Source organism: Oncorhynchus mykiss, chromosome 30, assembly GCF_013265735.2.
Source record: "Oncorhynchus mykiss isolate Arlee chromosome 30, USDA_OmykA_1.1, whole genome shotgun sequence".
NCBI lineage: Eukaryota > Metazoa > Chordata > Actinopteri > Salmoniformes > Salmonidae > Oncorhynchus > Oncorhynchus mykiss.
Genome location: NC_050570.1, coordinates 25,777,933 through 25,805,720, shown reverse-complemented (window position 1 = coordinate 25,805,720; position 27,788 = coordinate 25,777,933). Strand labels below are relative to the sequence as shown.

General features: G+C 44.2%; 2 protein-coding genes and 1 non-coding gene across 9 annotated transcripts in view; 1 reads left to right on the top strand and 2 right to left on the bottom strand.

Moving 5' to 3' along the window:
* Nucleotides 1–27,788, bottom strand: part of LOC110521611 (ras-specific guanine nucleotide-releasing factor RalGPS2) — a 136,062-nt gene that overhangs the window by 19,783 nt on the left and 88,491 nt on the right. The window lies entirely within an intron of this gene.
* Nucleotides 69–26,415, top strand: LOC110521612 (angiopoietin-related protein 1). 2 transcript variants are annotated; one of them, XM_021599292.2, is made up of 7 exons: nt 69–497; nt 12,087–12,358; nt 12,449–12,777; nt 13,001–13,292; nt 22,693–22,886; nt 23,841–24,111; nt 24,333–26,415. In XM_021599292.2, exons 2-7 carry the CDS (start codon nt 12,139–12,141, stop codon nt 24,518–24,520), a joined length of 1,494 nt encoding a protein of 497 aa, XP_021454967.2. In that variant the 5' UTR covers nt 69–497; nt 12,087–12,138; the 3' UTR covers nt 24,521–26,415. The 2 variants fall into 2 exon arrangements, with proteins under 2 accessions (XP_021454967.2, XP_021454968.2); XM_021599293.2 differs by lacking the exon at nt 69–497 and adding an exon at nt 639–841.
* On the bottom strand, nt 21,554–21,626 carry trnaa-agc. The gene has a single exon. It is a non-coding gene; the product is annotated as a tRNA-Ala (tRNA).

Below are 27,788 nucleotides of genomic sequence, written 5' to 3'. Positions count from 1 at the left end.
GTGGGCTGGCACGTTCTAAAAAAGACGAAGGGAGAAAAGGGAGGGGAAAAACAGCCTCCCTCTTCCACACCCTCTTCCTCCCTCCCTTCAGTCTCCATCCAATCCTTTGTGAAAACCTTGAGGCACCAGGCGCCAGAGCTCAGTGTGTTGAAGTAGCCGCTAGTTCAGCCGTGCTCCAGACAGAGCTCCAGCTCTAACCCCTAACCCCAGCCTCACTGAGCCCACAGAGAGGAGATTTTGCTGGGTAGCAGGCTGCTGACAGAAGGCCTCTGGACTCTGGCTCTCTAGGAGGGGGACCGGTTGAGATCCCAGGACAGAGGGAGTAGAGTGGGTGAGAGAGCCAGAGATGAACCCCTGTGTGAGATGGGAGATATGCACATGAGCAGAGCTTGAGGAGGGGACTGAACCGGAGCACGAGGCTCTCTGAGCACTGCCTGACTAACGACACACACATACACATCTGCAGGACACACTCTCTCACAAACAAACACACAAAGGTAAGCAGCTGCATGTCTCAGAGTTTGTCCCCCCCCCCTCCCTCCCTCCCTCCCCCCCTCTCTTGTGTAACAATGTGAGCAGCTGGGAGAGCTCTGCAGGAAAGGTTAGGATGTTCTGTGAGGGAGTTATTTTCTGTCTGCAGAAGAGTCAGAAAAGTTTATCAATGCTCCGCTTCTCCAGAGGACTGGGATCTAGAGCTGAACAGCTTTACTGTGAGGCTGGTTGTACATAGTGTACAGTGGTAGTAAGAGGGACGCCTCCGACAAAGAGGCTGCGACACTCATGATTTGAGTTGGACTGCAGGAGAGAAGGGAGCAAGCCACACACAGCTGCTGAGCAACAGGTAGCCTGCATTGTAAATGTCCATTCACTGCTGCTGGGCTCTTTACTGGGCTCTTTACTAGGCTACTGAAACTTTACTACTTTTCCTTTCAAACTACCACTAGTTAAATAAAGTGCATGTCTTTCACTAGAGTAACTCCCTGTCGAGCTGGACTGTTTCCATAACTCTATTATTCAAGAGGAGAGGGAGGAAAAGAGAGAGAGAGAGAGAGCCATGGTCCTGTTTATTTTTCTAAGCTTTGGTTTCCTAATACCCTCTCTGCCTGTCCTAGGGCCGATAGTGCAGAATGAGAAATGGTTGTTAAATTAACCAGGATAGATTAGGGTTAAATAAATAAGTCAACCTAATGAGGTAGTGACTCTACAGTGTGTGGCTAGATGACAAGCACACGTACCCACTTGCATTTTGTGGCGTCATCAAGAGTGACTGGGGTTGTTTCTGAGTGAATAGAAAATCCCATTCATGGCGTCTTGTTTGAAGAAAAACAACCCTGATAATACATTGTAATTCTACTCTGACCATATCCTGCTGCAGCCGACGCTACCCTCCATCCAGACATCCACCACGGTCATGCAGCATCTCTGAACCTCACCATGACACTGGGGCTTTGAACACTAATAGTATCAGTCTGCTAGCGCTCATATTGCCACTCACAATTATGTTAAACTGCTTTCACTTATACATGCTCTACTCTGTCAGTGAGATCCATGGAAAACTCTCTGCTCACTGAGGATGCACATCTGTTAATGCTGTAGGACTGGAGATAGGGAACGCACGTACATACGCATGCGCGCACAGCCACAGAGTTCACATAGGCAGTATTAACAACAGCTAAAGCAAACATGAGGGCAGGACTAAATGTCCTGAAAATGTTTTGTGAGGACAAGTGTTTCTCAACAAGCGATAAAACAAAGAGCAAATCACAGCCCTAAATAATCTGACAGACAGAGCGACAGAGCGGGAGGGAGGGAGGGAGAGGGACTTTCCCAGTCAAACGTCATCAGAAAAGACTCTGTGCTTCCCAGAAACACACATTGACAGGACTTGACATCCAGGTTTGGAGACGATTTAAAACTTAAGACATTTGAGGAGTAGGTCTATTCATATGGGATTCCTGAGAAACTCAAACACACACTGTGGTGTCAGTCCACAAACACACAGTTTGCAGCTCTCGCTCTGACCACAATACCACAGCTACAACACACACTCCACTGAGCCTGCCTGTCACACAGGGAGTAATACACACTATTAAGCAAATCAATTATTTTAAGTGAGCCTGCACCAATGGGAAAAAACCGAGGGGGGATATAAGAGAAAGAGGTATATACAGAGCTCAAACATGGATCTGTTATGTGTTAATGACGAATCAGACAGCAATGAGTCAAAACTACTCTGGTAGGAAAGGAAAGAGGAAGCGAGAAGGGAGAGGACAGCGGGAGGCAAGATACAGGCACATACACACACACACAACCAAGAGTCAGAGGACACTGTGTGTGTGTCTAATAGGTAACATATGTGCAGAGGTTTTTAGTAGCATGGTGACTGACAGAGCAGTAAAAAAATAACAACACCAGAGGATTAACGGTTCCGTTCCAACATAAAACACACTGCATTATCCACCCTATAGGTACTGGAGGGTCACACACACACACACCGTGTTATCTTGAGGGGGAGTGTGTGTGATGGAAAGAGTAAGGGAGGCCTTGAATGAACCCAAGCTAACCCTAGACACAGCAGTCAGCACCCAACGACATATACACAAACACAGAGAAGCCCACAAGGGAGCTTGGGTGTGTATTTGGGTGTGTGTGTGTGAGAGAGACCTGCTAGGGCTTATGCCCCACAAAGAGTAATTGATTATGGGGTGGGGGTGAAGGCAGAGTGGGACCACACCCTACTACTCTGCAAAGCCCACATTTGACTTCTGACCTGAAACTCGTCTAGGGTTTCAGTCAAAAACGCACAGTGGAAGAACCAAAACATTGACTCCAGTGTGGTGTTGGGCTGTGGAAGAAGTCTCTGTAAGAAGGTTTTCCTCTTCTTCATCCTACAGACCGGCTCCAGGACCAATTAGAGTTTAGACGGACTCTTTCACAAGGACATTTCTCCCTCTCTACTCCTCATTCTCTTCCCCCTCTATAACCTCACTTACCCCCGTCCTCCACATCTCCTCCTTCATCGCTGTTTCTATCAGTTAGTATGACAGGGTGTCTAGCATGTGGAGGTTGCCTGGGCTGTTGCCTGGGTTCTGATTAATTGCTAACATGTTTCAGGGGTGCGTGTGAGACAGAGCGAGAGAGTGTGAGAGTGAGAGAGCGAGAGAGAAAACGAGATAAAGAGAGAGCAAATGAGAGAGAGCAAACGACAGAGAAAGCAGATCATATTTATGTTTGGGAAGGGCTGTGTTTTTATGAGACTGTGTGTGAACAGTAGGGTCCTGACAGGACTAAGTTTGTAGTAGAGTTTTTTACAGATGTGCTTCTAAAGCATCCTGTCCTCCTCTTCTGATCCCTATATTTTTTCCTCCTCCTGCTGTTATTTCTAGTGATGTAGAGTATCTGTTGTGTGTTTGGGGGGGTTTGGAATCAGACAGGGAAAGGCTGAAGGCCAGATGGGATGTTGGAAGCTGGAGCCGCGAGGCTGGGAAATACATTGGCTATAAAAATATAAATCAATATTTTTCAAATATGTCCCTTCTCTTCCTGGTTCTGCCATCCATCAGACTAGAGACAGACATGATCCGTACCCAAATCTGCAGGCTTTAATAAAAATGAATGGAAGAGTGACACCATCCAGCCATATACAGTACCATTTAAAAGTTTGGACATATCGGACATAAAGGGTTTTTTCTTTATTTGTACTATTTTCTACATTGTAGAATAATAGTGAAGAAATCAACACTATGAAATAACACACATAGAATCATGTAGTAACCAAAAAAGTGTAAACAAATCAAAATATATTTTTTATATTTCAGATTCTTCAAAGTAGCCACGCTTTGCCTTGACAGCTTTGCACACTCTTGGCATTCTCTCAACCAGCTTAGTGAGGTAGTCACCTGGAATGCATATTAATTAACAGGTGTGCCTTGTTAAAAGTTCATTTGTGGAATTTCTTTCCTTCTTAATGAGTTTGAGCAAATCAGTTGTCAGAACACAAGGTAGGAGTGGTATACAGAAGATAGCTCTATTTGGTAAGAGACCAAGTCCATATTATGGCAAGAACAGCTCAAATAAGCAAAGAGAAATGACAGTTGATTACTTAAAGACATTAAGGTCAGTCAATCTGGAAAATTTCAGTCGCAAAAACCATTAAGAGCTATGATGAAACTGGCTCGTTTGACAGGTTGAGTGGCAGTAAGAAAGCAATTGCTAAGATGGTAAAATATGAAAAAGAGGCTTGCCTTGGGCCTTGAAGCCCCGCAGGTGGGCTACTGAAGACTGGAAGAAGGTCTTATGGACCAATGAATTGAAATCTTTGTTTCATCATGCAGGGTTTATGTACACCGTCAAGTAGGAGAAAGGATGGTTCCTCAGTGTGTGACACCAACTGTCAAACATGGATCCAGAATCAGCGACTTGCACAGAGTGAGTGGCACCCTGAACCATAATGGCTACCACAGCATTTTGCAGCGCCAGGCAATACCCTCTGGTGTACACCTAGTTGGTCAGGGGTTCACCCTACAGCAAGATAATGACCCAAAACATACCTCCAGGCTATGTCAGAACTACCTTAGAAGAAAATAACAAAACGGCTTCAAATCATTGAATGGCCAGCACAGTCTCCAGACTTAAACCGCATCGAGCTGGTTTGGGATGAACTGGGAAGAAGGGTGAAGGCAAAGTACAAATGCAATAAATTTGTGAGAACTTATACAGTGTTGGGAAGAACTTTCCGAACAATATTTGATTTCCATTGTAGAAAGACTGCAACGAGTGTGTTCGGCTGGTATGTCTGCAAAAATGTAGATTACATTTAGTTAAACAAAACGATTACATGATTTTTGTCTCCAATTGTTTATTTGTTCTATGCTTTAATTTCAGAGTACATTAAAGACAGTAAACTGTGCGAATTTCAATAAAAACTGGAATTGCGGTGTTCTAAAACTTTTGACCGGTAGCGTATGTGGGAAAAACATTCCAGGTGAAGCTGGTTGAGAGAATGCTAAGCGTGTGCAAAGCTGTCACCAAGGCAAAGGGTGGCTACTTTAAAGAACCTCAAATATAATTTTTATTTATTTATTTACTATATGATTCCATGTGTTATTTCATAGTCCTGAGGTCTTCACTATTATTCTACAATTTCGAAAATAGTACAAATAAATTAAAACCCTTGAATGAGTAGGTGTGTCCAAACTTTTGAATGGTACTGTATATAAATATGTTATTTAAGTGATAATGCCTGAGAAGCTGGTGTTTGGAGGATATATTGGCACAGGTATAGTTAGCTAGCAAGGAAGGGAGAAGAACATTGTCACCCAGCATGGCAATGGAACATTTAGAACGAATGACTGGGTCGCGTCCATAGAGGCAGAACAAAAAGTCTTAACGACTGAGTCACGTCTCTGGCAACCAAACCAAAAGAAAAACGTGCATATTCAAATAATGATTGACATATTTTCATTAAAAACTTTATTTTGATGAATTTATTCATATTATTTCATCCTTCCACGAGATATAGTTCTGACACAAATCTAAGGTTGCTACCCAAGCCAGCTGGTCGCTCGTTCTATCGGTTCGGTTGCCAGAGACGCGACCCTGTCATTCAGTCTTTTTTGTCTGTATCTATGGACGCGACCCAGTCATTCGTTCTAAATGTTCCATTGCCATACCGGCTGGCAACGTTCTTATCCCTTACTAGCTAGCTAGCCAACTAACTTAGAAGTATGTCAAACAGTGCAGCCAAAATAACAACAATAGCTCTATTCACATCTGTATAAGCTGTTTTCTAGTGACATTTATTTTTTATACATCCGTAACAATAAGCTAATGAGGCGCGATTTCGCATGGCATAGAAAATGTGCTCTCTCGTAAGAACACTGTTGTTCAGAGGCAGCAGCACACAGCTAACACAATCACTTAAAACTGAAGCTGGAAAGACTGCAAACCAGCTGCACGTTCAATTTGACCTGTTTTCTATTGATAGTGCTTTGTATGAATATAAAAACAAAAATTATGCTAATTCATGATTTCAACAGGCTGAGAAAAGCTGCCCACCTGTGTCTCATCCCGACACATTCATTACGATGGGAGCGCTGGAGATCGAATTTGAATATTGAAACAATGTTGCAAATATCGTAGAGACAGACAGCAAGGTTCACACAAATCTCCGCTGTTGAAAATGTGCGATAATGTTTAGATGCTTTTTATTGTGGAGATAATAAATTGCCTGGCTGGGCTGATGAGACGGTGGATTGCGCAGTCAGACGGAACAGAGTAAATGGGCATTTTAACAGTAGATTTAGCTGGTGGTAACTTGTGGAATAGACACTGGCTAGAATGCGGTTTTAACCAAATCGGCAATCAGGATTAGACCCACCCATTTAATAAATCTCTATATATGGCTCTGGCGCCATGTGATATATTGGCCACTTTAACCTCTAGTTAAGCAATAAGGCCCGAGGTGGTGTGGTATATGGCCAATATACCACGTCTAAGGGCTGTTCTTACACACGATGTAATGCGGAGTGCCTGAACACAGCCCTTAGCCATTGTATATTGTCCATATACCACAAGCCCTTGATGTGCCTTATTGCTTTTATAAACTGGTTACCAACATAAGAGCTGTAAAAATAAATGTTTTGTCCAATGGTATACGGTCTAGTATACCACAGCTGTCAGCCAAATCAGCATTTAGGGCTCGAACCACCCAGTTTATAATCAACTTTAACCCTGGTCTATAAATCCTGTGAGAATAGTGTGGCAAGAGCCAGAAGGCTGATCCTGTTGGTAGCAGCAGTGAGGACTGCAGATCTTTAAACAATCCTTCTCATTCATGATTTTTAGAGTGAGTGGTTAACGCAGCTTCTGCCATTTCCTCTCTGGCTGAGGTTGCTGTGATTTCACTTACCACAGATTTACGCACTGTGTGGTGTGGTTGCACCCTAATCCCTTCTCTACTCACAGCCAGTCTGCGAAATTTCCTTTCATAGGATAGCCGGAGGCAAAGTTATTATTATCCGTCAGGTGATTGGTTGTGCCTTCTTGATTGTGACATCACTCTGAGCCTTAACCAAAACAATGGCGTACAATCTCTCCCCTCGGATCTAAAACCAGTAGTAAAACACCAACTTCAATGACCGTTAGCTGTCTTTTTAATTTGAAGATATCTAATATTCACCCAACCCAATGATTTTGTCGCCGAGGAGGGTTTGTTAACTAGTATTTTCTTATAAAAGCTCAGTTAACAATGCTAACTAGCTAACGTTAGATAAACCGTGTCTAGACTCGGGAGCACATAGACAAGTCACATAGGCTTCAGGAGCCAGCTGGTTAGATATTATTCCACCAAGGACAACAACTGGCTACTAGTTAGTTTTCACTAAAATATGTTCAACTCCTAGTTCGTTTATCCACTGACCACCGCATTTAGGATAGCTAAATTACTGAAATATAGCCAACTAATCGTGACACATTTGGGTTAACTTACTCATATCAAGCAACAGACAGTTTGTGGAAAGGTCAAAATAACAATAGTAGACAGTGAAACTAAATAGATTTGTAGCTAGCTGGTGATGCTTTCATTTATTTCACAAATAATTAAGCTGAACCTGGGTTTTCCAAGTTGTTCAGTGTTTACTGCTCATGCAGATGAGCAAGCTTAAATAGACGGCTCTGCAATGCACACACCCAAGGCGGCTCAAACAATCACTCAACATAACTTAATATTAATAATGACTTTGCCTCCGGCTATCGGAAAAAATATTTTGCAGCCGATCTGGCACTGGACCCAAAATGTCCGACCACCGCAACACAGCCCTGGAATGTAGGAGATCAGATGCCAAGGGGAGAGGAGGTAGAGGTGTTGAGTGGGGGGCTCAGAGCTAGGGTTGCAAAATTCCGGGAACGTTCGATAAATTCTCTGGTTTTCCAGAAATCCTGGTCAAAGGATTCCAGATTTTCTGGTTATTCCCTTCTGATTCCGGGAATTTTCCAACCGGACTTTTAGAAAAAAAAAAACAGGGAATTTATTTAACGTTCTCGGAATTTCGCAACCCTAATCAGAGCACAGGGTGGGGCTGGGGCTGTGTCTAGGGTGATTGGTTGCTGGAGCTGGCATGCCCGTGAACAGCTTACTACATCACAGCAGAAACCTCTAAGATCCAAAGCCACAAAACTCCCAGAACCCCAACCCACAGGCCTGTTAAGAGCCACAGTAGCCAAAATAAGACTAGAAGGGCTAATGAGGCAGGAAACTGATCCTAGAGCTGCCTGCCATGAAGCATGTAACACAGTGGTAGGCTTCACACAGGAGGTTGAGGAGTGGGTGGTAATTTGTCTAGTATAGATGAGGTAGCTTGGTAGAGGGGGCTATTGAATCCTGGGCTGTAGGCCTATATTGGCCCTGGGGTGAGGCAATAATTTATACAGTAATACCGTAACAGAGAGAAAGGGAGAGATGTAAGATGGTGTCTCTTGTCCCGTGAATGCTCCATTAACAGTCCATGTGTGTGTACGTGAATGGGAGCATATGGCTAAAAGCGAGACCGAGGTTTCAGGCCAAAGTCATAGGTCAGCTGCCTATTAATAACCTTTAGTAAGGTGAGCAGCCAGCGGAAAGTGACGGAGGTCACCCTGTTTCCATCATGTAAGACTGGGAAGAGGGAGACCGGCCAGGGCAGTTCCAGAACACAAAAGGCACAGTTACAACACACACACACACACACACACACACAGGTGCATGCGCACACACACCATCACACTCCTAAGGCTAGTTTTCCTTTGGCTGGAGTTGTACATTGCGACATCTGTTAGGGGGATACGTGAACCGTTGGCTATGGACCAGGAGCCAAAAACACTTATTTTTATTGAATTTAGAGAGGTTGAAGGAAAAAGAAAAGGCTTCTAACAAGTTGAGAAGGGAGAGAAAAGGAAAGGTTGTGATTTCTAACTAGCTGTGTTTTGCGCTTTTCTAAGGTCTGTTCATCTCCCCTCACTACTGCCACCACCCATTAACTACTACAGCCTCAATACTGACCCATAGAGTGAGGGAGGAGCAGACAGGTTGGGGATAAAGGGAGAGAAAGCCAGAATAAAGAGGTAGAACAGAGTGTTGCATCAGTACTATAAGTGGTTGTTGAGGCGTAGTCCTGCTTCAGAGGTGTTGGGTCAAACGCAGAAGACATTTCAGATGAATGCATCCAGTTGTACAACTGACTAGGTATCCCCATTCCCCTTTATGGAGAGACAGCCAGGGAGATGAGAAGTGTATGACCCAGTTCCAACTCTGCATCTAACGGTCAGCTTTTACCTCTGTTTGCCTGCCTCCCCCCTCCCCCCTGTGAGGCTCTGGGTGTTCTGTGCAGTTCGGAGTTGTTTTGGTTTAGTCGGCTCAGGTTGGTCTGACTGGTCGGGGCTTTCATCTGGCTTTGATGTCTAACTGAAAGAGACACGTCTCTTCTTCATCTTCTCTCTACACTAACCTCTCCAACCTCCACCAGTCTCTGGCTGTGTCCCAAATGGTCACCCTAGAGCACTATGCGCCCTGGTCAAAATGTGTGCACTAAATAGGGAATAGGTTGCCATTTGGGACCTAATCTGAGACTGACTGACACAGTAGAGAGCTGGTTCAATCTACATTCTGCCCCCCGCTACAGACGTGCTCTCCCTGTAGGCCTTCACTAGGCGTTAAGACACAGTGTACCGACACAGAGTACAGGCCACTGACAGGTCTGGTGAGAATGCTCTACTTCTGTGGTGTACATACATAGAAAGAAAGAGGGGGAGAGAGTCAGAGAAATAAATAATGTAATGACAGTGGTAGGTATGTGTGCTGTTCAGTGTGGATTGGTTTGTCTGTCTCAAAGGGAGCCTGATAATGGAGCAGTATGGACATGAAGGAGCTGGAATAGTAACTGCCTTCAGGAGAGCAGTGTGTCTGTGTGTGGAGACAGAGCTCGAAGGAGCTGTTAAAGCCATTAACAGGTCAGTGAGGATAGAGGACCTGGTTACGTTGTCAGGGGTGTCTGCTGTCAAATTAACACACAGCCAGAGAAATGAAGAATGGACTACACACACTTTTCACAGCGTATTGGCTCGGCTAGCACACACACACACACACAAACACACTCTGGCACACAGTATCCACACTACTAATCGAACTGACAGAGTTGACTCTAGTCCTGAGGAGCAACAACGGCATTACAGGAGCCACACAGGGCGTCAGTTTAAGGGTGGGGGTTTTAGGTAGTGAAAACTCAGGGTGTAAAGTGGAGCAGCATTTAGGTAGTTTGTGTGTGTGTGTGTGTGTGTGTGTGTGTGTGTGTGTGTGAGAGAGAGAGATAGAGGTGGTGATGAGAAGCAGACATGGCAGGCACCTGCAGAGGGACAAACAACAGTAGGGGTCAGAGAGAGGTTACAGGAATCAGAGCAGGGCCAGGGCACTGGGGCAAAAGGGGGGAGTGGTGGTGGGCGGAGAGCAGGGCTCTAAAGTGTGACCAACGTGGTAGCGTATATGCAAGTAAATATTTTGCTGTTCAAATTTTATTTGGGAGCACTGTGCTACAATGAAAAAGTAATTGTTGTAATGATAAGGCGTCGCTGTACCTTTGTTTCCGAGCACCCTAGAGAACCGAGTGCAGATTTGTTAATTCCACAAATGACTTTGTAATTTCAATGACAGGTATTCGTATCAACATTTTTGCCTTTATAATAAACTAATGTATTTACAGCATTAGATATTAGTTTCTAGGGCACAACAGGTGCTTCAAAAGGTAGCTAAAATTAATTTAGGCCCAATATAGGCTGTATCTCAATCAATTACATTATTATTTTTGCGCCTAAATTTCATGTGGTACTCCTAACTAAGTGCTATCAATGAAAAATGTTCATTTAGAGCCCTGGCAGAGGGAGTAACAGACACCTTGAGAGGTAAATAACATTTTCTACTTAGCATACCTGCGTGCGTGAGTGTGTCCGGGTTTCCGTTAGTAAAAATGTGGCGACGGACAACATGACCAGAAAGGACCCATCTGCATTAGGTGAGTAAAGATGCAACAACTAGGATGGGTTGCTAATGTGACTAACATTGTGCCTTTGGCTCAACAAAATAAAGTTGATATGAAAACCAATAGAACAGGAGTGAAATGGTGGTTTCAATCGAAGCTCTAAAATAACGTAGCAGGTGGAGAAAGACGCCTGAGTGAAGTTCCCACTTCTGTTTAACAGGGGAAACGGAAGTTAGGTTGAAAATACTGTATCCCTGAAACCCGGATGTTAGCGCTTCCTGGAGATTGCATAGGCTATGGCGGCTCTGACAGAGAACAGAACCCCTCGCCAAGAGGGAAACTCCCCTGGTGTTCGAGTTGTAAACTGGCTACTGTAAAATGTCCATTATTAGTGAGCTTGACTACTACTTCTGACAAAGACCGTTTGCTAGTAATTATTAGCTGTAAACATGCTATTTAATTGTTCAACGCTGGCAACATACTGCAACCAAAGACCGTAAAGTATGAAGATAAGCAGAAACTGCCACTCCAATAGAAATTGCTGATCACATTTGTAGGCGATGTTATGGCGACGTTGGCTAGCTAAGCTCGTGCGCAGAAACACATCATCAGGTCTAACAGTCGTCTCGTGTCGAACTGCGCATGTGCAGGCCGTCAAATCAAAGCCACTCCTTCGATAGAAGTTGTTTTTGGATGAAAATTAAAACTTGTTAGTTTCTCACTTTCTTCAGGTTGGGGTAATAACATTTTCAACTACTTATTAGAATCAAGGTTGTGCCTTTAGATTGAGAAAATGAACAAGAAAGGAAGAATGTCTCACTTCTCAAACACCAAACTCTGGCCTGGTCTGCTTGGTCTGTTTCGAAAATGTTCCCGGAAGTCTTGCAATGTTGCGCCTCTGGGTATTAGAAAACACGTCTTGCTTAGTTGTTATGAATCTGCCGCAAAACTATTTTCCTTTTTAGGGATATAATATACAGGACTAGCACACCTGGTATATTGTCGTCAACAATTGTATTTTTCATTGTTTGGAAAAGTTAACTCTCTTCACACTAACTCCTGTTTCTTCATCCATTGCAGGGAAGCATAGAGGAAGTCCAAGAGGCATCCAGCTAGCCAGTAGAAGAAGACCATGCAGGGTGTGGTTGGGGTGAGACGGGGGGTGTCGTGGAGCCTGTGTGGCCTGCTCTGCCTCTCTCTCTGGGGGCTGAGCCAGTGCAGCGGTTCCAGACAGGCCAGAGAGACCAGGAACCAGCCCAGGGACCATCCCATGCTCAGGGCCAAACGAGCTCCTGCTGATGATGTCAAGAAGTGCTCCTACACCTTCCTCATTCCCGAGCAGAAGATCACAGGTCAGTGTTTTGTCTTCTGTGAAGACGGTCATTTATTCTTTGGTCCGGTCTTGTTTCATGACTTTGAATGATTCTAACGTCCATCATCAGGCCCCGTCTGTGCCAGCGCCACGGGCCCAGAGCCGGACAAAGAGCGTGTGACGCGGATCGACATAGCTGACGTGAGAGAGGTGCTGTCCAAGCAAAGACGGGAGATTGAGACCATGCAGCTGGTGGTGGACGTGGACGGCAACATGGTGAACGAGATGAAGCTGCTGAGGAAAGAGAGCAGGAACATGAACTCCAGGGTGACCCAGCTTTACATGCAGCTGCTGCACGAGATCATCAGGAAGAGGGACAACTCCCTGGAGCTGGCCCAGCTGGAGACCCGGGTTCTCAACGTCACCTCAGAAATGCTGAGACTGGCTTCACGCTACAAGGTTAGAACATCAAGGTGGAACTAGAAAGCAATGTGCTTAACGCTACTTTCATGTATAAATCAAATCAAACGAAGCGTGTTAGAAGCAAATCAATAGTGCCATAATACAGAAGCTTTAAAAAGACCAGCAAACAATAATTTGATATAGTTTGAGGATATTTAGATATTCTATAACTAAATTAAGTGATTTGTGGCCTTTTGTTACCTTCTCTTTCTGCCACCAGGAGCTGGAGGGGCGTTTCGCATTGATGGCAGGGTTGGTGAACAACCAGTCGGTGCTGATCGCTGCGTTGGAGGAGCAGTGTCTGCGGACCCTGGGGCATAGTGAACTACCTGTGGTCCCCCCGCTGGTCCAGGTGGTGCCAGAGAGTATCCCTGTCAACAGCCGCTTTACCAACGAGATACAGAGGGACCATACCAACCGAGCCTTCCCACGGGGGTCACGCATGGACTCCCCCACTGCCTCCCCATTTGCACTCAATCCGCCGCCACCGCAGGGCACGCTCACCTCAGACGGTATGTACCAAGTAGCGCCGGGAGGGGTGGTTAACATTAAATGAGAAAAACACAATAATTGTGTCCAATTATCACAGCATGTGGAGTTGGTTGGAAGCAGTGCTGGTACTGTAATTTCTGAATTAGGCAGAAGCTAAACTCACAGTAGGCCGGGCAGACATTTCACATCTTGAATGATCAGAAAAACGCAAAATTAGCAATGCGGTGGCCAATGGTGCATCTAATTCCCTAAATGCCTGGCGAATGAGTAAACGGTCTGGCTAATGGGCTGGCTGTGGTATAGTGGGTTCATACCTGGCAGGAAAGACTTAAGCAGTGAGATCACACATTCCTCTCAGTGCCTCTGGGACAGCTGGACTGGCTATAACCTACTGCTTGCATGCGTGTCTGAGCATATGGAGTGGGTTCTGGAGAATTAAACTGAGCCCTAACAGTATGGGTTGAGTTCTGGGCGTAACATTGGCTTTCTGGGCGTATGGCCGAACTAAGCTCAGTGTTGGCTCAAATGCTGGCCAGATATACAAACTGCGATAAATACAGCTCTACCTGCAGTCCATCACTGAGCAGGTACAGAGGCACGCAAAGTCACAAACACATTCACACAGCTGGCTGCTGGGTGCCAGGCTACAACCTGGGTATATGATCTAACTCTGGGTGGATGATGTAGGCATTTTTCAGCATATGGGCCAGCTCAAGTAAGCCTTTTCTGAGAACAGGTGGGGATAGAGAGCTCTACCTGCAGTTAATCACTGACCAGACACTCACCAGACACCCACAGCAAACACACACAGAGGGGAAAAAATGATAAAAACCTGGATGTAGCCCCCGATAAATATAGCTGCAGGGAAATTAAAAAAATGTATGTGCAAGCAAATAGGCCTATACACACACACACACACACACACACACACACACACACACACACAATATACTCAAATCAAACCCATCTGGTGGGCCAGGCCCAGATTACAGTCAGACAGAAGCAGTAAATTAGAGAGTGCAGGAAGCTAAGAGATGCTCTCCTCATCTGACTCAACTTGCTCTCCTGACTAGCCCCCACAAAAATCACAACATCTCCCATGTGAGTGAGATCATTTTCAGCATGAAACCAATTTGCAGGGTCATAATGCTTCTTGGAAATCCCTCTTTGAAAGATTGGGCAGGAGCATTTTATTATGACTGGAGATTTGGTTTGAAGACCGCAGAGGGGGCTTAAACAAACAGATGGCTGACAATGAACTTACTGTAACACTCACTAGAACAGCCATACTGAACATGCAGACCACGGTCCAGAACCAGAACGGGGTCAATACGGACCGCTGGTCCCGGCTTAAAATAAATATATACAGTGCTTTCAGAAAGAAATCACATCCCTTGACTTTTTGCACATTTGGTGGTGTTACAACCTGAATTTAAATCTAGATTTTGTGTCACTGGCCTACACACAAAACCCGATAATATCAAAGCGGATTAATGTTTCTAGCCATTTTTACAAATGAATAAAAAAATGGAAAACAATGTATTGAGTAAATAAGTATTCAACTTCTTTGTTATGGCAAGCCTAAATAAGTTCAGGAGCAAACATGACTGTGTGCAAAAAGTGTTTAGCATGATTTTTGAATGACTACCTCATCTCTGTACCCAACACATACAATTATCTGCAAGGTCCCTCAGTCGAGCAATGAATTTCAAAACACAGATTTCTCCATGAGGCCAATGGTGACTTTAAAAAAGTTTGATTTTAACAGCATTTGGAAAGTATTCAGACCTTGACTTTTTCACATTTTGTTTACGTTACAGCCTTAAACCATGATGCAACGGCCCTGAGATCACCTGTGTGAATTGTTAGACAAAACCAAATAAAATTCTGCGATATACAGTTAGTCGGAAGTTTACATATACTTAGGTTGGAGTCATTAACATTCGTGCATGACAAGTAATTTTCCCAACTATTGTTTACAGACAGACCTGTGGACGTATTTCAAGGCCTACCTTCAAACTCAGTGCCTCTTTTCTTGACATCATGGGAAAATCAAAATAAATAAACCAAGACCTCAGAAAAAATGTTTTGTAGACCTCCACAAGTCTGGTTCATCCTTGGGAGCAATCTCCAAACGCAAGTATAAACACCATGGGACCACGTAACCATCATACAGCTCAGGAAGGAGATGCGTTCTGTCTCCTAGAGATGAACATACTTTGTTGCGAAAAGTGCAAATCAATCCCAGAACAACAGCAAAGGACCTTGTGAAGATGCTGGAGGAAACAGTAACAAAAGTATGTATATCCACAGTAAAACGAGTCCAATATCGACATAACCTGAAAGGCCGCTCAGCAAGGAAGAAGCCACTGCTCCAAAACCCCCAGAATACAGTTTGCAACTGCACATGGGGACAAAGATCATGCTTTTTGGAGAAATGTCCTCTGGTCTGATGAAACAAAAATAAAACTGTTTGGCCATAATGACCATTGTTATGTTTGGAGGAAAAAGGGGGAGGCTTGCCAGCTGAAGAACACCATCCCAACTGTGAAGCACAGGGGTGGCAGCATCATGTTGTGGGGGTGCTTTGCTGCAGGAGGGACTGGTGCACTTCACAAAATAGATGGCATCATGAGGAAAATAAAATTATGTGGATATATTGAAGCAACATCTCAAGACATCAGTCAGGAAGTTATGGCTTGGTCGCAAATGGGTCTTCCAAATGGACAATGACCCCAAGCATACTTCCAAAGTTGTGGCAAAAATGGCTTAAGGACAAAGAGCACAAACAGGTTATTAGAAGTTTTTGCAAGTGTATAAAAAATAAAATTACAGCCGCAGCGATTACAGCCGCAAGTCTTCTTGGGTATGACGCTACAAGCTTGGCACACCTGTATTTGTGGAGTTTCTCACATTCTTCTGCAGATCCTCTCAAGCGCTGTCAGGTTGGATGGGGTCGCTGCACAGCTCTTTTTTCAGGTCTTTGCAGAGATGTTTGATCGGGTTCAATTTCGGGCTCTGCCTGGGCCACTTGAGGACATTCAGAGACTTGTCCCAAAGCCACTCCTGCATCGTCTTGGCTGGGTCGTTGTTCTTTTGGACGGTGAACCTTCGCCACAGTCTGAGGTCCTGAGCTGTCTGGAGAAGGTTTTCATCAAAGATGTCTCTCCGTGCTTTGCTCCGTTCATCTTTCCCTCAATCATGACTAGTCTCCCAGTCCCTGTCGCTGAAAAACATCCCCACAGTATGAAGCTGCCATAAAAAATAAATAATACTAAAAATAATTTAACTGGGCAAACCCGTTTTTGCTTTGTCATTATGGGGTATAGTGTGTAGATTGATGAGGGAATTTTAAAAAAAATCCATTTTAGGGGTCGGAATACTTCCCGAATGCAGCACACACAAACACTTCAGGAACTCAGTCAGACTTTAAACATTCTGCAGTTGAGAGTGGTAATAGTAGAATGTGCAAGGTGCAATTACGAAATTTGGTAGTGTACAGGCAGTTTTCCTCGTTATGTCATTCACTTACAGACATTAGAGCTAATTTTAACCTGTCAGAAATGTCCAGTTGATCAACTGCTGGTCATGTTAGGTAACTTAGTCTAACCAGCTATTTAGCGGTCTAAATCTTGTAGTGATCATGGCCAGATTACGTGCCCAGGGGACTCACCCACAGGGGGCCCCCATTGATTTTGTTGAGTCACCCCGGCATCATATGAACACACAAAATGTGTAAATTGCAGGAAATTAGCTTCAAACTGTAATTTCTCTCTGCCCCATGGCAAAATGTGTAGAATTTCAGGAAAGAAGCTTTAAAAAAAATTGCCAAATGTTCTCCCCGCCAACAACAGGGGTGTGAACAGTTTGATCAGCTTGAGGTTACATGGGTTGCAAGGTGGGGGTTTGTTACTATGCTGATAAATGACAATATCCATCCGGTCCTTTGCCATCTAGGAAAATTGTGTGACCAGACCTTCTCAAATAGTAGTTGAGTACCCCTGCACTAGAAGAATGAGCAAGGGCTTTCATATATGGCCTGGGGTAGGAAGGATGTGAAACTGACAGACTGATTACTGAGGACAAAATAATCTCTGGTCTGTTTTTGGGTAAAGTGGATTGGAGAGGAAAGCCTGAGACCGTAATCTTCAGATCAAACTGCCACTACCTTCCTGTATCGGCCCCTCTCAGGTCTGCTGTGGGCCAGCTGGGGTCTGCATTACTTAAACCCTTCAGCTGGGTGCACTGTAGGGCCATAACTCTGTATGTACTGTACCAGGTCAATAGGTTCAATACAATAAACAGATCTAGGGGTCAATGTTTGACAGACATTTTAACCTCGTCTCTGGTTAATCTGTTACAGTTTTCCTACCATTAGCCATCACAGGAAACAACCTCACTGTAATAGACAACAAAACTGGTCTACAGCCTTTCAGTAGTCAAATGTTATAACAGCAAAAGCTAGCAAGCACTTAAACCATGATAGAAGTGGTCATTGTTCACAGCAGACTTCTCCCTGACGTGAAATCAGACATCTCTGTCAAATAGTGCCGCCTGCCATCTGTCTGTCTGCATGTGTGATCTGAGTTGAACTAAGTGTCTATATATACACTCATCCAATATAGTGAGTGTTGTAACTACTGGCCCTGTGCCCAGCTTAAAGAGCCTCCAGAGAAGTCTAAGTGGAGTGTGTGATGTCAGTGTGTGATGTCAGTGTCAGACCAGTGAGCCTCCAGCTCCTTCAGGCAGAGCAGCCGTTTCCTGCAGTAACAATAGTGGGACTATTGGCAGTCGAAAGGACTGAAGAGGAAAGGGGGAAGGGGCTACATTTAGAAAGAGTCTATTGAGAGAAAGGCCGGTTGGTAGGGAACGAGGGAGCGGGACGGAGGGAAGTACAAGGGGAGAGAGGATGGAGGGGTTGTGATGACTAGGGCCCCACTTTCAGAGGAATAGAGGGACAGCGAGTGTTGAAGATTTCTGATTGTGCATACAGCTGCCTCTCCACAGTGGTGATGTGCTCTATAGCTGTATGTTACAGCAGCACAAACTAACTTCACATGACTGACATTTCCACTTGGATACGTGGGGGTCGTCCACAGCGCACAACTTCTGACCACGACAGAGTTTAGGCATCAGTTATAGGAGCTAACGCAAGAGCTACAAATTCGAGTACTACATGATACTCGAATGCGCCCTACACCCATCATGAGGTTGCTACAACCTAGCCTACAAATTAAAGTTTATAATGTAGGTGCATAGGTCAGGAGTGACACAAATTAGAGTAATCAAGGTGACAACGCGACATTTAATACTGCCTTGCACACACACTCTTGCCTGAATCCAGTAGATCTGGGGTGTAATCATTAGGCCAAACAGTTGCTATTGGAGTTTCCATTACAATTCAGGTAGGTCCATCCCCGTTGCGTTTGCTTAAGAAATTGCTTTGCAACACAATCGGCAGAATTAATACACCCCTGATTACACACACACACACACACACACTCTTCACGGATCCATCTTTACCCGAATATCCAAAACCCAATCTGGGACCAGAGCGGATCCGGATCCAGAATTCTAAATAATGTTAAGGGTCTGGGTCAGATCTGATATGATGGTCTCGGGTATGTAATTTTAACTGACTTGTTTGGAAGGGCCTGTACAGATCTGAACACGACTGCTGCAATAGAGAGCGAGAGAGACATTATAATTTATGCTGCTGCTTTTGCTTTCCACGAGAGCGTAGCTTGTTGTCCTCATTAAAACGGCAACAGGCTCTATGATTACATTTGTCAAAATCTTGAAATCAAACAGTCTTAAAATCCTGTTTTTTTATATCTATTCCTTGACCCACCAAGACTGTAGGACGTTGGTGGCACCGTAGGACGTTGGTGGCACCGTAGGACGTTGGTGGCACCGTAGGACGTTGGTGGCACCGTAGGACGTTGGTACCAAGGACAGGCGCTAATGAGTCTCTCTTTCCTCACTGAATGACAAATGGATGACAATTGTGACCGTTTCTTCACAATAAAAATGACATTAGGCCTAACTGAATGATAAGGAGGGTGAAGAGGTTGATTTAATTTAGAAAAAAAATAGTGTAATGAAGAGTTTGGTTATGCCGATTTATTATCGTTGGCGCTCATGTAAAAGATTTGACATTGCACCTTGCGGGTTGACACCGGTCTACTTTATTTACTATAACGCCATTACTAATCAAATTTATTGTAAGGGAAACGAAAACATGCTACGTACTGTAGCCGTGACAATATCAAAGTTGATGAGCAAGGAGAAACAAACAACGCCAGTCAGCCTGCACAGCTGGCCTATTGAAACAAAATGCACACAAACACATTTCTTTCCAAATCAAATGTTATTTGTCACATGCGTTGAATACAACAGGTGTTGTTATAGTGAAATGCTTACTTACAAGCCCTTAACTAACAATGTAGTTTTAAGAAAATACCTAAATTTAAAAAAAGAGATAAGCATAACAAATAATTAGCCAACACATTAAATAACAATAGCGGGGCTATATACAGGGGGTACTGGTACAGAGTCAATGTGCAGTGGCACCGGTAATTATGTACATGTAGGTAGAGTTATTAAAGTGGCAATGCATAGATAGTTATTACACTAATTTCACACAAGAGTTAGGCTATAGAATTACATTACATTAACAGTGATGAGTGAAAGTAAAAGTTGTCAAAAATATAAATAGTAAAGTACAGATAACCCAAAAAACTACTTAAGTAGTACTTTAAAGTATTTTTACTTCAGTACTTTACACCACTGCAAACTATTGAAAATGCTATTATGTTGTTTGAAATAATCGTTTTTTTTTAGGTTTCTAATGTCACCTAAGACCTTTATCAACACAAACAAATTATTATTCTTCCAATAGCATATATGAAATGTATTTATTACACTGTTAGAATGTTCATGCGTCATTGGCTGGAAGTGTCGAAATTTGGATTTAGGCCTAATTTTTTCACAAGGACTTTGTAGAATTATACAAAAACTGATCTAAAACAAATAACTATTGTTATATTTTTACATGGATATATTTCTTCATGCAATTCGTGCGTTACAACTGTTTATGCCCTATTTATCAAGACTTAGTGTTTTAGTTTGCAAACCTTGCGGGTTGATATGCATCTGATGTGTATACTAAATGGAACACCCGGCAACACTCTCTAGCTGGTACTTACAAGCTGAACGGCCAGGAGGTTCTAATGTTAATGGAAGATAGAAATAAACATTTAAGGAGAAGGATAGGCTACAATGACCAACAGCTAGGCTGCTCCTTAATATTCTGAATGGATATGTTGTTATTATAAGAATAAGGAAGCGCATGCACTGCGGCCTCAATTAACCTAGCTAGCTAGCTTCTCCAACTTCTTGGACCAGTGACGACCTCTCCGCTAACCTTTTCCATTTGCTTGGAAAAACCGCTACACAGCCTACATTGCCGTCACCATATTAGCTAACGTCATAGTTCTAGTAGCCATGTTGACTAACACGTTAGTAAACCCACAATCAAATCTATGTGTACAAATCCATGTGGACACTATATTGTGTACAATCACACAATACAGTGTACAGCAAGCAGTTTAGCAGTTACACCGGTGGGCCCCGGCTGCAATAAATTCATACAACTGAAAGCTTAACTTCAGTTGGAAGAGTTGTAGTGTTGGCTATCCAACAGGTTTTTGAGTAGGCTCAATAAGCTGCATTAGGTAGATAACTAAGTGAAAGGTAAACTAAGAGAAATAAACAAAATAAAACAGCTGCTTCTTTCATTTAAGAAATTAATTTGTTCAAAACTGATCAACTATTATCTCTCCCTCGCTTCGAATCAACTACTCACCACATTTGATGCACTGCAGTACTAACTAGCTGTAGCTTATGCTTTCAGTATGAGATTCATTCTCTGATACTTTGATTGGATGGACAACATGTAAGTCTATGGAAGGGGGTGAGAACCATGAGCCTCTTAGGTTTTGTATTGAAGTCAATGTATCCAGTGGAGGACGGAAGCTAGCTGTCCTCTGGCTACATGGTGCTACCCTACAGAATTCTGTTGATGCTACTGTAGACCTTCATTGCAAAACAGTGCGTTTTAATCAGTTATTTAGTGACGTAAATATATGTAATATTGTTTAATCTAAAAAGGTTTACTTTATGAAATTCACTGAGTAAATTTTACATTTACATTGTAGTCATATAGCAGACACTTATCCAGAGCGACTTACAATAAGTGAGTACGTAAATTTTTCGTACTGGTCCTCGGTGTGAATCGAACCCACAACCCTGGCGTTGCTAGCGCCATGCTCTATCAACTGAGCCACACGGGCCCTCCCCGGATGGCCCACTGAAAGAGAGACAGACAACTAAATCATACACATCATATCAGAGCTCCTCCACTCTGAAACGTAGCCCAAATAAATCTACTCATCTCTGTTCATTCTGGACAGTTTATTTGGTCCCAAAAGCAACAAGAGAGAGAAGGCGATTAATTGTTCCTGCTCTGTGAGGAAAAGCAACACGATCATCTATCATGAATCTCTGAGGATGAGTGGAGCCAGCCTGAATTCTCTTCTGTTGATGGCTTAGCTCTCAAAATACACATGGCCAGTTCACCTCAATACACAGACCAACACCACACTGTGGATGGGCCAATCCCTGCTCAAATCACTAGGGTCACATGAGATATTCCCCTGTTTTTTACTTGGAGAGAGAATGAAAAAGAGTCCAAGAGCGCTATAGACAGAAAGCCTCATAAGACAGAAGTGGTCTAGATGAAGACGTATGGTTACTGGAATAATATATCCCGGTTCTGTGAGGTTTTAGGTATGTTTATAAAGCACTACAGTGGCTCTGTCCTCCCTGTACACACACACAGCTGAGAAAACTATCTTCTGTGTGCCTCTGGCCCCAGAGGTCCCCCTCACAAAAGACTGTCTTCATGGCTGCTCAATACATATCATTCACACAGGAGCAGGAAATAAGCAGGGTTTAGATACAGCTGGGAATCTAGGTACTGAGCTAATGCTGGCTGGCTGGCTACATAAGGCTGTATGGTGGTCTGGGCAGGAAAGGGGCTCACGGACTGCTACAGCATCGTAACTACTCCTAGCCATCCCCCTAAGCTAGGAGGTCTTGGCAAGCGATGCCTTCCTTTCTCTGTCTGCCCAGCGGGGGTACATAATCTATTTAGCGTGTGTGTGATGAAAGAAGACATCTTGTTCACCTGAGGCAAGATATAGTATGGAGATTAGAGAAGAGGATGTTACATAATAGAAGTACTAACAGAGGAGACACACTGGCTTTGGGCTCTGGTCAAAACAAGTGCATTATATAGGGATTAGGGTGCCATATTGGACGCAGCCACTGACCCATTTCTCCCTCCCCCTCTTCCAGGTCCGTTTAAGGATTGCTACCAGGTACGCCAGGCGGGCCACAGCACCAGTGGGATGTACCTGCTTAAGTCCGAGGGCAGTGACCGGCTGATCCAGGCCTGGTGTGAACACGGCCTAGACAACGGAGGCTGGACTGTGCTACAGAGGAGGAAGGATGGATCGGTCAACTTCTTCAGGAACTGGGAGAACTACAAGGTACTATAGTGCAGACAATAACGCACACTGACATCTATCATTAACATCTGGATAAGTATATATATTGTTAAAGCACAGAGCCATTGGGGCTAAGTCCAGCCCTCTTTCTCTGACCTCCAACCAGAAGCCACCCAGATATGACCCCTGTAGGGACATGGAGGGAGGGGCTGATGTTCCCCTTATCTCCCCTCCTACATAACCAAGCCCACTCCCCACCACATTCTGGGGCTGCTAACACACCCCATCACTCTGGAGAAAGACCTGGCACAGAGCCACGCATGTGCGCACACACACACCTATTATACCCCCATGGGCAGGTGAGGAAATCAGACTCCTTCCCTCCTCTCTCTTCCTCCACCCCCCCACTTTCCTCTAGTCATCATCACAGATCTCATCTGGACCCAAAACACCCAGCAATGTGTGTGTGTGTGTGAGACAGTGTGTGTGTGTGTGTGTGTGTGTGTGTGTGTGTGTGTGTGTGTGTGTGTGTGTGTGTGTGTGTGTAGCCCCCATAGACTTTCTCCCCTGCCACAGCCAGTAATTCACCTTGACTGGGAAGGCAGAACTTTGACACATTATCGTCTCCAACAGGGAACTGATTCAATTCTGTTCCATTGATTCTTAAGGTCTGGTTTCCTTTAACACAATGATGCAGCGTGTAATCATATTACTGAAGTCTACCCTCTGTGATTTACCCTCTCTTTGTCCTCTGAGCGGGACTATTTAGACTGTCTACAGACACAGGTGTGGTTCCTTTTGCTGCTGACTAGAAACGGTGTGGTTTGTTAGGCTAGTTAGTGGGTGAAAGCAGCATTCCAAAAGCTTTAGCTGGGACACTACACAACCACCACACAACTTACTGTCCTGTAACCGTTCATTAGAAACCCTTGGAGACTAGAAATTATCTATATTATAACCTGCTGTGTGTGTGTGTGTGTGTGTGCCCCCCTACAGAAAGGCTTTGGGAACATTGACAGTGAGTACTGGCTGGGTCTGGAGAACATCTATAACCTAGGGAAGCAGGGGGACTACAGGCTGCTGGTAGAGCTGGAGGACTGGGTGGGAAAGAAGGTGTATGCCGAGTACAGCAGCTTCCACCTGGAGCCTGAGAGTGAGGGGTACCGCCTGAGACTGGGCACCTACCAGGGAAACGCTGGAGACTCCCTCAGCAGCCACAATGGGAAAATGTTCACCACGCTGGACAGGGACAAGGACGCTTTCTCAGGTAAAACAAGACAGTGTGCCAAAATAGGGATGTATGCTAGAATACAAGTACACTGCTGTACTTGTACGTTGACACACTACTATGCTACAATACTAGTTTCCCAATCATACCGTTTCACAAGCTTCTTTGTACTGTGGTCCATTTCTCTAACATCCCTGCTCAAGTGACATCAAGCACTAGAATATGCTGTACCACTAAGCCCCCTCCTCTCCTCTCCCTAGGTAACTGTGCTCACTTCCATAAGGGTGGCTGGTGGTACAACGCCTGTGGCCAGACCAACCTGAACGGAGTATGGTACAGTGGAGGGGTTTACCGCAGTAAGTTCCAGGATGGAATCTTCTGGGCCGAGTACGGAGGAGGGTTCTACTCCCTCAAGTCTGTCCGCATGATGATCCGACCTATCGATTGAGCCTGGAACAGGCTCCATCTCCCTACCTACACCATGACCTTTGACCCATCATGACCCCTACCCTACCCCTCCCACTCCTGACCCCTCTCAGCTTCTCTACCAAGCTACCCTTCATCTCCACACTCCATTCCATCCTTCCATTCTCAAGTGGAGAAGAAGATTGGATTTCAACAGTCAATGCCCAAAATGGAAACCCTGGTTATGTTTGACCGTCTCTGGATAGAAGACACAGCTTTCTCCTATGTTTCAGCTGTGCTCCTATTGAGTCCTCTCTAACATAGCCAGATAGTGCTGTGACAGATAGCAGTGGACAGCCAGAGTATGGACTCGAACACAGAGCTATCTGCCACTGCCTTCTACAACAGTCTATATATACAGTATGCTACTTCACCATGTCACAGTTCAATACACTATGAAGGTGATTACTTTAGGAATTTGAGATGACTTACAGCCTAAATGCTACTGGAAAAAAATATTGTTCATTTTGTTGTTCTGTTTTGCTTGTCTCCAGCGGGTTTGTTGCTAAGTGAGTGCCTTTCTTCACAGCGTAATAAGGATTTAATTGCAAGTTCCTTATGTCATCGGTTAAAATCAAAATGAGAATGTACCACAGTCAAAAGGGGTTGAGAGGCACGCACCTCCCCCCAGGCATACAGGACTTGGTATGGTCTTCATGTACATATTACTCTGTTGTTTTGTTTGGGCTTGTTGTTTCGGGGTTCCCACAAGCACTGAGCGGAAATGGACTCCAACAATGTGCTTTGTGACGTGGGAATGGCCTAACTCGCTTTGGCATGTAAATATATTGGGCTTTATTTGTGAGAGTTAATTTAAGACGTATGAATCTGCTCAAGCCAAATGTTTCCTCCATGGTCTCCCTGCCATCTCTCACTTCTGTTATTTATCAACATATTTATAATGAGTATAGTTATAGTCACTCCCTGCTCTATTTAGCCCCAGTATGGCCATTCTGTTTATTCCTGTTAAGGGTCACACACACACACACACACACACACACTAGAGAACAACCGATAATCAGCTGAGCCGATATATTGGGCCGATATTGGCTGTTTCTAGTTTAATCGGCTATTGGCCCTTCTCTAACGACTTTGCAGATAGTCCCTCTCTACATAGCAAAGCTGCTGCTATGCCAGCCACCAGTCAACGCCTCAGCCACGAGCACTGCACAATGCCAAGGAATGTCTAGCTGGGAAAATCAGCAGCAGTAAGCAGCAAGCTAGCTCATTCTCCAACAGAAATGTGTAGTATTAAGAAATGGATTAACTGACACAATGGATGAATTAACTCCCGTGGCAAATATTAGTTGAGTTAATTCACTAATAATTAGGCTTGTGTCAATGTGCCCGGACATGCATGCAATAAGCAAGCCAGCTATGTGACCTGCTATCAAAGATCACAACTAAACATTTCATCTGTGGTGTTAGCCAGCTAGCTAGATAAAAATGTAGCTAAGATAACAAATAGGAGCTAATAGCCAATGTAACTAGCTAGTTGTCATTTAGCTGGTTATCATTTCGAACACGCACCATTTTCTGCAACGAACCATCTGACTTGTAATGGTGTAATTGTGTTACGTAGTTAGATTGGTAAAAACTATATGTCAAGCGTATTGTTTGATTTTTAAATTAATGCATACACGGCTGTCTCTGGGAAATTTTGTCATCCAAATGTTAAAATGTAATGATATTGGATATCAGCCTAAAATATCAGCCTTGACTCCCTAAAAATCGGTATCGGCCCTAAACAATCCATATTGGTCATTCTCCACACACACACACAGAGACGAACGTCAAGTTGACGAAGGTGAATAGTTGCCCTGCTCTGACATCAGTTTCCATGCAGCTCTATACTAAATAAAACCGTTTTGAAATACCCTTTGCTCTCAAGACTTCTCATTCACACCATCTCTCTCTCCATTTCTCACCCAACCACCCCATGGCCAACAAACAAAGTAACATATTCCAGGACAGTTAGTCAAACTAGTAAGTCTGCTTTGTCACAGCTGGCGTAAACATTATACGTTTGATTATACCGCTGTATGAAGGAGCTATCAGGAACAAAGAGGTAGTAAATATGGAGGATGATAAGTCTTATGAAACCTCTCATTTTGAAGGAGTTCATAATGAAAGAATGCAGCCTTGGAGAGTAGAGGAGGAGAAGAGGGGGAGAGAGGAGGAACGGGGAGGAGGAACAATGAGAACCACATTTCTGTAGTTGAGAGCGAGAGAGACTGGAGTCAGGACAACAAAAAGGTGAAAGTGGAGAAGGAAAGAGAGGACAGGGAAAGATGATACTGAAGTAGAGGGGAGACGAGAGAGATAAAAGGAGAGTGATCAACAGAGAAATGGATTGAAGACAAAAAGGCAAAAACACAAAAAAGAAAAAAGGGGGGGAGCAGGGAATGAAAAAAGACAGTCGGGAACATTCTTTCCGTGTTAAAATGCTAGGCTTTCAGTTTTACTAAGATACGTCCTAAAGTTATGATTCTCCTCTGACCCAGGTCCCTAAGGAGCCATTAGTCTTCACACACACACAACACAACACAGCTAGCACTGCAAGGATGATGAGCGAATGCACACACACACACAATATATAGGCATGCACACCACTTCTGCATCTCTGGCTCCAATACTGTGGCTGTAGGTCATGGAAACAGAGGGAAATTGAAGAGAGTTGGTTTGGAAAGTTGGATAGCAACTTGGCCTAGTTCTCTCATCTGACACTTTGCCCTCATATTTCCATTACATTGGTTCCTCCACAGCCCAGCTCCAACCCTACTGCACCACACAGACACCTCGCCAATGGCCCTGGCACTATTCTGTGCAGCCAGGGATTTGCCTCAGAACATGGGTGACTCTTCTGTAACAGCCAATTCTGTAATGGTTTGCCGCGTAAAGGGGTGAAAGTGTGGTTAAATCCAATTAGGTTTGAATATGTGTGTCCCTTTAGACACATACACAGCATATTGAATTCAACCAACTCATCTACTTATGTCAACAGGCCAAATGGAGACCAAACCATTGATTCCCATTCAAAATCTCAGACCACAGTGTGAATCTCAGGTCAGTGTGTGCGCGGGAGCGTATGTGTGTGCCCCTTCCGGTACAGAAGTCTGCTTAGCCATTTAAGCAGATGCTCTTATCCAGAGCGACTCACACCTGAGTGCATACATTTTCATACTTTTTGTTCCCCGCGGGAATCAAACTCACTATCCAGGCGTTGCAAGCGCCACGCTCTACCAACTGAG

Bases quoted from the DNA above. Each gene is read 5' to 3' on its own strand.
- LOC110521612 (XM_021599292.2), top strand. From the start codon at position 12,139: ATGCAGGGTGTGGTTGGGGTGAGACGGGGGGTGTCGTGGAGCCTGTGT. The intron at 22,887-23,840 runs GTACTATAGTGC...GCCCCCCTACAG, and splicing joins GGAACTGGGAGAACTACAAG to AAAGGCTTTGGGAACATTGA. The intron at 24,112-24,332 runs GTAAAACAAGAC...TCCTCTCCCTAG, and splicing joins GGACAAGGACGCTTTCTCAG to GTAACTGTGCTCACTTCCAT.